Raw genomic sequence first — 10000 nt, forward strand, 5'->3', positions numbered from 1 at the left:
TACTAATTCTACCACTACGCCGGTAGAGGGATGCATATGTTTGCTTGGCAGCGGCCAGAACAAGGTGTACAAACCGTGAATATCAGGGAAAGGTCCTCAATGACCCGTTGCTTTTTCTCTTCCTCCTGCAGGCGAAGTGGAGTCCGTTGGTTCTCTGGTGCCATCGCCCTTCAACGTGACTCGGAAAGGGAAGCTGACTACAGCCGCTCTAATGTCGCAATACCGACGACACAGGTTCCTTCTTAGTGTGCAGGCCAAGGAGGAGGCACCCCCATACAGGATCGCCACCTGCAAAGTCAACGTGAGTTTCTGCATTAACTAGATTTAGAGAATAACTTAGCGCGATTTGTAGAGAGCGCAGCGTACGCTGTTTCGAATCCTGTGTCCTGCTGGAGAGACTCTGACAGTGATTGCAAACAGGAAGCGCAAAGAATTGAGCCCTGCTCATTCCCAAATGTATTCCTAATGCTTTTCCATTTGTTCTGCAAGAGGCTCTTGTTGCGCCAAGTGGATGGCGTTTGTCTTCCTTTTGCCCAATGAATGTAGATTGAGAGAAGCAAGTAAATGACTTGCGGGATTAAAAAGTGTAATGAGAAATAGACATTTGGGAATGGATGCTATGAGGAGATTGCTTGAAGGAGTGATTGTGCCGACAACACTGTATGGGACAGAAACATAGAACATAAAAAAAGAGTTTGAGTGTGTTTGAGATGAAGTTCCTGAGAAGTATAGTACGGGTTACTAGGCTGGATAGAGTGAGAAACGAGGAGGTGAGGAGGATAACGGGGGTGGAAAGGGAGTTGGGAGATAGGGTTGATGTAAGAGTATTAGAATGGTTTGGACACATGGAAAGAATGAGTGAAGAAATATTAGTAAAAGAGGTGTGGAAGGTAGAGGTAGGAGTGAACATGAGGGGGCGAACAAGGATGAAATGGATGGATGGGGTAAAAAGGGCATTGGGAAAGAGGAGAATGTCTGTTGAGGAAGGACGGGAGAAAACAGAAAATAAAGGTGAATGGAGAGTGGTTGTGTATGGATGATGCTGTAATGCATGAAAGAGAGTGGGTGGGGGATGGAGGGGGTGAGGGAATATGCGTGAAAAAACAATTTGACGCAGCCCGAAGGGAATTTTCCCGTCTTCTCTTTTTCTGCATGAGGGGCGGAGGGGGGGGATCGCTAATTCAATGAAGCGGCCTTGCTGTGGATGTGCTGTGTCTTGTGACACTGCTTCTAACCCAGGGCGGTGGGCAAGATGCAGGGATGACCCGTTATCCAGGAGGAGCCAAGATAAGAGGGAGGGAGTGGGGTGAATGGGAGTGGAGTATATGGGGCTGAAATGGGTGGGAGTGGATTTTATGCCTTTGTTTTTTGGCTACCTCCCTTGTCAGGGGGAAAGAGCCTTGGGTATATGTATGTACTATTATCTTTGGTGCATCGACGATTCTGCAGAAGTAAGCACCACTGTGTGTGTCTTTATAGCAGTTTCTTTTGATCTAAGCGTGCGCTAGGGTCGCGGAGTCGGTTCGACCCTCGATCACTTGTGGGTGTCCTGTGCGAGGCTAGGGTGTAGGGTAACGGCTCGCCCAGGACAGTCCCCAGTTGTATGTACGCAGGTCACCCTCCACCCTTAACCCCAACCACCATCCGAGACCGCGCCCACCATCTCTTTCCTGTCACCCATCCAATGGTAGCTTAAATGACTACGCTCACTCATGAGTGCAGGGGATGTTGCTCATGGGGGCCAACGGACGAGGACACAGCCTTTCCAATAGGCAAAGAAGGCCACCCCCCCCTCCACGCAGAGGCTACTGTGGCCCAAGTTTCTTTCCCGACCACATATCGCATCGAGGCACTGTTGTCATCGGCCACTCAACCTCCAATGATGCAGGTTGCTTACCCCCTACCACCCCCGTGGACCGTGCCACCATCACAGAGAGCGCCCAAACGGCTACACCCCCGAAACCCCCAACCCCCTCCCCCCCAGGTCCTGCGACCCACCTCAGTTCATGTGACCCCCCTCCTCCTTCTACTCCCTCTCAAGCAACAGACCCGCTCGCGAAATTGAAGGTAACAAGAAACACCGAGTTCAGCAACGCCCACGAGGCGATCGTGGCCATCGAGCTAGACAACAAGGCGGCCAGATTTCTCTGGTCTAACCTGCAAAAGGAACTTGTACTAACTCCCCTCAACCGGGAAATACAAATATCTAAAAGATATCTATACCCCCAGACCTCTCCATTATCAGGCTCAACCCGGAAGAAAAGCCGGTAAGGGTAATGCTGGTGGGCCATCCCGTGGAAATCACACTGGAAAAGGTGGAGCGGCATCCGAAAGTTACGTATGCCAGATGTCTTGGCCTGAAGAAGGAAGCACTGTGGCTTGTCATATTGGACATCCAGGGAACGCTCCCTGCAAGATTAAACCTGGGGAACTGGGGCAAGCTCAAGCTAATCCCACTCCCCCAGAGTCATTTGGTTGCTTCCAGAGCCAACAGTTTGGACACTATCAGTCGCACTGTCGTAACCAAGTCAAGTGCGCTCTCTGCAGCGTCGTCCACAAATAAGAGGAATGCTTCCAGAAGCACAAGAAAGGGAGGGAACTTATTCCAAGGTGACCCAATTGTCAGGAAGAACACAAGGCATGGAGCACCAACTGCAGCGCCCGGAGGCGGATCCTGGTAAAGGCCATCCCTCGCAGCTAATTTCCGCCGCCTGATTCAGTATGGGGTTTTCAACCCCAAGTCACTCCCTTCCTCCGCCGCCTCTGGTGTCAGTGGAGGCATATCTGCCCACCCCATCCGCCGCCATCTTTGATGTCAGTGAAGGTATATCCGTCGTTGCCAGCCCCTCTCCAACCTCGGCGGCAGCTGTGCCCCTGCAAGAACAGAGGTCAAGTAACCTTGGTCTCCTCCAGACTCCTCCCCAGGCCACCCTGTCGTGACCAACGAGGACATGAAGGAGTTCATGACCACCATGGTTACTACCATGATGAGATGTATAAGGGTGACCGACTTCATCATAAAAAAATGTTCATATTGAAGGCTGTACAAGAGCTATGCAACCATCTGCAACCAAGATGGCCTGAGGACAGTTGCCTCCCCTACAACCCCCACACCTTCACTGTCTTCGGTAAGAAAAACCGCAAGCTCGAAGTTCAATGTCACGGCCGTGGATGGCAGCACCACCACCCCCCTCCCACCGTGCTCACAACACGAAACTCGTCCAAGTCCCATCCCCCATGAAGATGATACCTCAGCCTTCAACCAGGCCGTCTTCAGACAATAACTCCCAAACTTCAAACGACCATAACACACTAATGATGTCTCCGTGCAGCAACGAGGAGGCAACAATGGAATACGAGTAGATGGGATTCCCTTGCTACCTCTGCTGTGCCCCCCTCATCATCCCTGTCTCCTCCTCTCCCCTCCCATCCTACTTCTCTCTTCCTCCTACCCCTCCCACCCTACTCCTCCCCCCACCTTCCACTCTACTCCTCCTCACTCCCACAAAACCCACCCTTCTCCTTCTCTTCCCCACTCTCCTTCCCCCTCACACCATACTCCTCCTCCTCCCTCTCCCACCCTACCCCTACTCCTCCCCTTACCACCCCACTCCTACTCTTCCACCCATCCACCCTACTACTACTACTCCTCCCCTCCCACCCTACTCTTACTCCTCTTCCACCCTCCCACCATACTCCTCCTTCCTCTCCCATTTTACTCCTACCCCCCTTCTATCCCCTCCCACCTTACTCCTACTCCACCTCCCCCCTCCCACTGTACTCCTACTCCTCCCCCTCCTACCCTATTCCTACTCCTCCTCCTCCACCCTACTCTTTCTCCATCCCTCCCAGCCTAATACTCCTTCCCCTCCCATCCTATTCCTCCTACCCTCCCACTTCACTCCTCCTCCTCCCCCACCCTACTCTTCCCCCTCCCACCCTACTCCTCCTCCCACCCTACTCTTCTCCCTCCCACCCTACTCCCCTCCCTCCTACCCTACTCCTCCTCCCCTTTCCACCCAACTTATCCCCTTCCTCCCTCCTCCCACCCCACCCCACCCCACCCCACTCCTCATCCTCCTCCATCCCCGTCCCGGCAAGAACAACTGTAAACCTCTTGCAGTGGAATGTCAACGGCCTTGTTTAACAAAATCTACGTCCTACATGCTGCCTGGCCACAAGGGACGTAGATGTAGCCCTTTTGCAGAAGACAAATTGACCTGTCAACCAGCCGCTCCGGGTCCATGGATACCAGATATACTACTGTATACAACTCGGAGCGGGGGGTGGGTCACTCGGACTCGCTATATTGGTTCAGGCGACGGTTCCAAGCGAATCCGTACCCGCCGTGCCATGCGGTGAACGACTAGAGGCCTTGGCTGCGGGGCATCCTCCTGTACAACATATATCGTCCTCAAGCCGGTGAGCTGGCATCTAGGGAGATGCTCTCCCTTGCCCACCGTGAACCCACATTCATTGCCGAGGATCTTTAATGTACACCTCCTCATGTTCTGCTCCCTCCGACGACCCAATCATAAAGGGCACACCGTGGCAACGTTTCTGGGGAGGTACATGAGGTCACCCCACTGAACTCAGAAGAAGCTACTCTGTATTAGCCATAGATCGGTCATACGAGCTCTGAGCTCTCCTCCGGGAGGGAAATTACTGTCGATCACGAGTCCAGGCCGTGATCCAAAGACCAAGGGGAATCGCATCTCGGGAGAACGCCTGGACCTCAGTATGTTTTCCACGTGCTCACTGGATGGTGGACCCGCAGCTCAGTAGAGACAATTTTGCTCTAGTCACAACTTTAGCCGTGGACTTCCTCCCCCTTCCCCCACCTCGACTCTGGAATACAGAGAAGGCCAACTGGACCCTTTTACAGAGGAACCTAGGCAGCTGTCCTACGTCTCCCCGCAGGACATAGACGATCTACATCGAAACTTTGTCTCCACCGTCCAACCGCTGCGGAATGAGCTGTCCCCAAAACGAAGCCAGACTTATATCGGCATGCTGACCGGTGGAATTGTAACGACATCGCACGGGAGCAAAATCACCCAGTCAATGTATTCCGTAGATTTCTGCGGCACCATTCATCTTCGAACTCTCCTGCGTTCTGTTATCAGGCATGCGCGGGCGGTCACCCACAGAGTCCGGAAAGAAAAGTGGCTGGAATGGTGTGCCATTTTCTCAGCCCAAACTAATGCTAGCGCCCTCTGAAAGAAACTGCGGTTGGCAACAGTTGCAGTCCCCCCCACTCAGCCCAAACAACAGGCTGAGCTGTTGGCACAGCAATTTGCAGACCGCCCCTCTTCTGCCCAACTCTCCCTACCTGTCAGGCAGGAACTGCATCTCCTCCGACAGGGTAGAGAGGATGTAGTCCACACTGCCATGGCCCCGACGGACTGTCTCTTTACAATCGAGGAATTTCGACAGGTTCCCAAGATGAGCAAGGGTACTGCTCGTGGTAGCGACAGAATACCTTACTCCATCCTAGGCAACTGGAGCCAGCTGGGGAGCTGGCATCACTGGGCACTCATCACTGGCTCCAGAGAGGCGGGGCGACTCCTTACTGCGGAGTGGAAAAAGCCCAGGGACCCACTCGAGCTACAGACCCATATCCCTTACGTCTTGCATTGGCATAACACCTGAGCGGATGGTTCTCAATCACCTCCTGTGGTAGATGGAACTCTTCCATCATAATATATATATATGTGGCAACCCATCTTGGATTGGTCGGTAGTCGGCCTGCAAATGTGGTATTTCTGGATCTGGAAAGACCATTCGAACTAGCAAGTGCTTCTGCCATTCTTTCATCCTTGTTTGTTAACGGGGTCCGAGGCAGACTCCTGACCTGGGTTGCAGGCTACCTCACGGACAGGGTAGCGAGAGTGTACTTCCAGGGACACCTATCCTCATACCACAGGATGGAAAATGGGACCCCGTAGGGTGGTGTTTTTAGACCTACAATTTTCAGCGTGCTCATGGAGAGCTTGGCTCTCCATAATCTATGGGAGGATGCTTGCTTCTTTTATCATCCGGATGATCTCACGTTGGTGGTCACTGGAGGGGGCGGGGTTACTGCCTCCTTCCTAGGGATCAGAAGGCACTCAATCGCCTCTCTCAGTAATGTGAAAGGCTGGGACGGACTGGAAATCTCGACGCCCAAGACCAAAGCAATGAGTATGAGGACGCGGAAACAACGCCTCCATCTTACTCTTCAAGGCAACATCCTCTCTTGGGTGCCCACCTATCAAACTTGGGCATATGGATCGACGCTAGGCTCTCTTTCACTCCGGAGGTTAGATATCTCCATGAGGCTACAAAAACTAAATTAAATCTCCTTAGAGCTATGGCGAGACCCCGGCTAGGTACCGGGCACAAGGCCCTCCGGATGTACTATATTCATTTGGAACGTTTGGTGGTGAACTATGCTGATGTGGGTCTCATTTACCTCCGGCTCAGTTCGTGGGACAAACTTGAAGTACTCCAAAACTAGGCTCTCCGCACTATCACCGCGGCCACTTCATGATCCAGTGTGGTGAATCTTAGACAGAAGGCGGGAGTTACTTCCCTTCGCCTAGGGGCGGAGAGGCTTTCTTCCTGTCTTCTGGTCCGGCTTTTGGCCTGCTCAAGGGAGAGTGAAGTGAAGACCTCCCTCCTGAGAGCCCTAGAAGCCAAGGGAGACCCAACCGGTTACTCCTGAGGGGCCCATGCGGTGAATGCGAACCGCGCCTTTGAACTCCGGGAATTGGTTCGGCCATGTGCTCTAGACGAACCGCAACATTTCACTGGATCCTCAGTCACATCGGGATTCCAGGGAACACTATTGCGGATGATGCTGCTAAGCCAGCGACGAGGTTCTGCACAATCACACTGACCCTGGCATCCACAATCACACAGATCAAGGGCGTCACCATCAAATGGGCGAGATTAATGTCCAGAGCCAACCACAGCAGCAAACTTCATATTTCGGGATCAGCGCTGTGGTACTTCCACGTCACTAGGTACGAGGCAGTCCACCTGCCTCCGGGTACAAGGGAGGAATGAACCGTCCACAGGATCCGCCTAGGATATTACTGTGGGTGGCAAGTGCTACCTGCTGGAAGAGGCAATCATGAACACTGTAAAATCTGTGCGGCCGAGGTGCAACACCCCCTCAACTACTACCTGCTAACGTGTATAGCCGCGACCATTCTTCGCCTAGGATACATCCCGTCATTCACCGCGGCAGGAGTGGCGCGGCACCTCGCTGATTCCCCTTCCTAGGTAACCCTCAGCTTCTTAGGGGCACATCCTCTCCCAGGAGCTGCCTGCAGTTGAGGCGTACCCCCTTCCATGAGGTCAAGGCACCGCCGCTAAAGACAGTGGCATAGCGTGGACAACAAACGAACTGTTTTGGACCGCCTGCAAGGTTGGGATCCGAGATGGTACTAGCCCCGCAAATCAAGAAAAGAAAAAGAAAAGAAAAAAGAAAAAAGAAAAGAAAATACTTTGTCACTTATGACAAAAGAATATGTATTTACCTAATTGCAGTACACAGGAAAGAAGCAACGATCATAGGTTCTCAACCTGTGTGGGTGCATGCGTGTGTGCATGTTCACCACCATGGTCTTTGGATCACGTGTTGGACTCGTGATCGACAGCTATTTCTCTCCCGGAAGAGAGCTCAGAGCTCGTATGACCTATCTATGGGTAACGCTGTGGCCTTACACGCACACACACACCCAACTCCCCGCCCACGAGAGTTGAAGTAACGACTCGAAGCGCAGCGATACTGAAATAATTTCAGCCATGGGCAGGATTCGAACTACCAACCGCGCCACCGACTCGTATGTATGAGCGTGCGTGCATGTGTATGTGTTTCTGTGTATATAACGATCTACATAATTATTTACATATGGATACATTATTATTTTTGGGGGAGGGGACTTCTTTAACTAATAAATATGCTTAAATTTTTCGTTACTGAAGGGGTCACAATGAATAATGATAAAACAATTTAGTAGTCACGCACATTTAAATAAGTTAGACTGTCAGCGGCGGCGGCATCCTGAGAGGAGTGAGTGATTAGTGTCACTCGGTACTAAAGGGGTTGAGATCGAGTCCTACAGGCAGTAGGTACCGCCTCTCACTCTTGAGCATGACTTCGAACTGTCATTACACCTCCAGGGAGTCTGTACACCGCAAAAGTGTTAAGGTTATGATTATCTGTCACTCCTCGATGGCCTCCTCTTGGCTAACACCAGACGTATTCATTCTCCTGAAGCGACATTGTCGGAAGAGGAGAAGGAGCGGGCGGGGAGGGCGAGGTAAGACGATCCGGATTAACCCTAGATACAGTGACATACTTTAAGGGTTTGGGCCTGGATAATGCCCCCCCTCCCACCCCCGAGCTTCAATGGTGAGGATTTGGGATGATGATGATGCTAGTTTTAATAAGTATGAAACTTTAACTACAGGTATCTCTGAATATGCGCAAGAATACATCCCAGTGCAAATCATGCCTTGCCACTTATTGTGGCCTCATTTACTAACTTGTGTGAACATCTCCCCGCAGGTTTGGGTTTGGGAGAAGGAGGAGCTGGTGCGAGTGGTGTTGGCGCAGCCCCCCGAGCAGGTGGTGGAGAGACAGGAGGAGATTGTGGACAGCCTTTCCAGCGTCTCTCAAGGAAGAGCCGTGGTCGATGAAATCAGGTACCATGTTGATCCCGACAACAGCGTTAACAAAGAATGGTAAGTATTAAGGGGGGACTTCAGCTGATCGCATGCTTCTTTTTGACTTTTTGAAATTTGGGAATGTAATTCCTAGGGGCTTTTGAGTGAGCCCGTTTGTAGGGTGATTCAGTGTAGGAGTGTGTGTGGTCTTGGCCACATCCACTCATGCACTCACCAGATGTGCATACCTAAGATGGTATGTATGCATATCCCGTTGAGTGCACCGTTTGCTAATACTAAGTGGTATAATCCTATGAATATATGGAAGAATAAGGCGGGGGGAGGAGGGGTGACACTCCACCAGCCGACGCAATTCATAATGACTTAGGTGGCTGAATAGTCGGCGCACAAGACCCTCAGATGTTGTCGGGGGCGTGTTTTTGGATCCTTGACTGAAGTGAAATAAACTTCACGTTTAGAACAGTAACTTCAAACATGACTGTAACCGAATGTGAGGAAAATATCCACTATTCATGAAACTCACATGCACTTTCATGTAATTCTTTATATACTAGAAAGTACAGTATGAAGTTCTTGTATTGCATATTGCATGACATGCTTCTTTTATGTATTCTATCAGAAACTATATACAATACTAGATACTTTCTACACTCATATAATTCACGCATGCGCACCTCCACCAGCATCTTTTACGGCCAATGTTTGTTAACGTTAAAGAACGGTGTGAGGCTGGTCACGAGAACGCATGCCGTGTCTGTTCGGGAGAAAAAGTGAACAAGATTGTTTCATTGTCTTCTGTCATGCACAAACGTTAGATGCTTTAAAACGCAAGGGTTTTCGAGGGTGCATGGATGTCACAGAATCCCATACGACTAGGTCTACGAAGTTTTTCCCAAATGTAATACTCAGTGGAGTGGTCTGGGCAAATAAATCATAACAAATCGTCTGAGTCAAAAATCGTTGGGAAGGTCTACGGGTGGTAAATACATTGGCGTTATAAAGTGTCTGTGAAAATCAGTGATAATATATAGTATACAAAAACGTATTTCATGACCATGTTTGTTACTATTTTTGTATGTGGCGTTTATAGTTTAAGGTAAAAATCACATTTTTGTGTCTGGTCGCAAAATCGTTGTTGTGAAGTTGAAAACATACTTGCCACTTCACGTCAAACAGGGACGATTTTTCTGGTAATTTAACAGTTTAAATTAATATGATCGGAAGCCTAAATTTGAACTGATTTTAAAAAGCAGGTGAAATCAGTGCAGAAAAATCATATAAACTATTTGATAGCTTGACTATTTCTGTATTCGTCAGTGAA

At 50.5% G+C, this 10000-nt stretch overlaps 1 protein-coding gene across 3 annotated transcripts in view; it reads left to right on the forward strand.

Moving 5' to 3' along the window:
- Positions 1-10000, forward strand: part of Cad87A (cadherin 87A) — a 324473-nt gene that overhangs the window by 295405 nt on the left and 19068 nt on the right. For all 3 annotated transcript variants that reach the window (XM_076187818.1, XM_076187819.1, XM_076187820.1), the window contains 2 exons: positions 132-301; positions 8561-8736. In XM_076187818.1, coding sequence (XP_076043933.1) covers positions 132-301; positions 8561-8736 — 346 coding nt within the window. The remainder of the gene's footprint in view (positions 1-131; positions 302-8560; positions 8737-10000) is intronic.

The sequence above is a fragment of the Oratosquilla oratoria genome, chromosome 7 (assembly GCF_046742065.1).
Source record: "Oratosquilla oratoria isolate Oo_2021 chromosome 7, ASM4674206v1, whole genome shotgun sequence".
Taxonomy (NCBI): Eukaryota; Metazoa; Arthropoda; class Malacostraca; order Stomatopoda; family Squillidae; genus Oratosquilla; species Oratosquilla oratoria.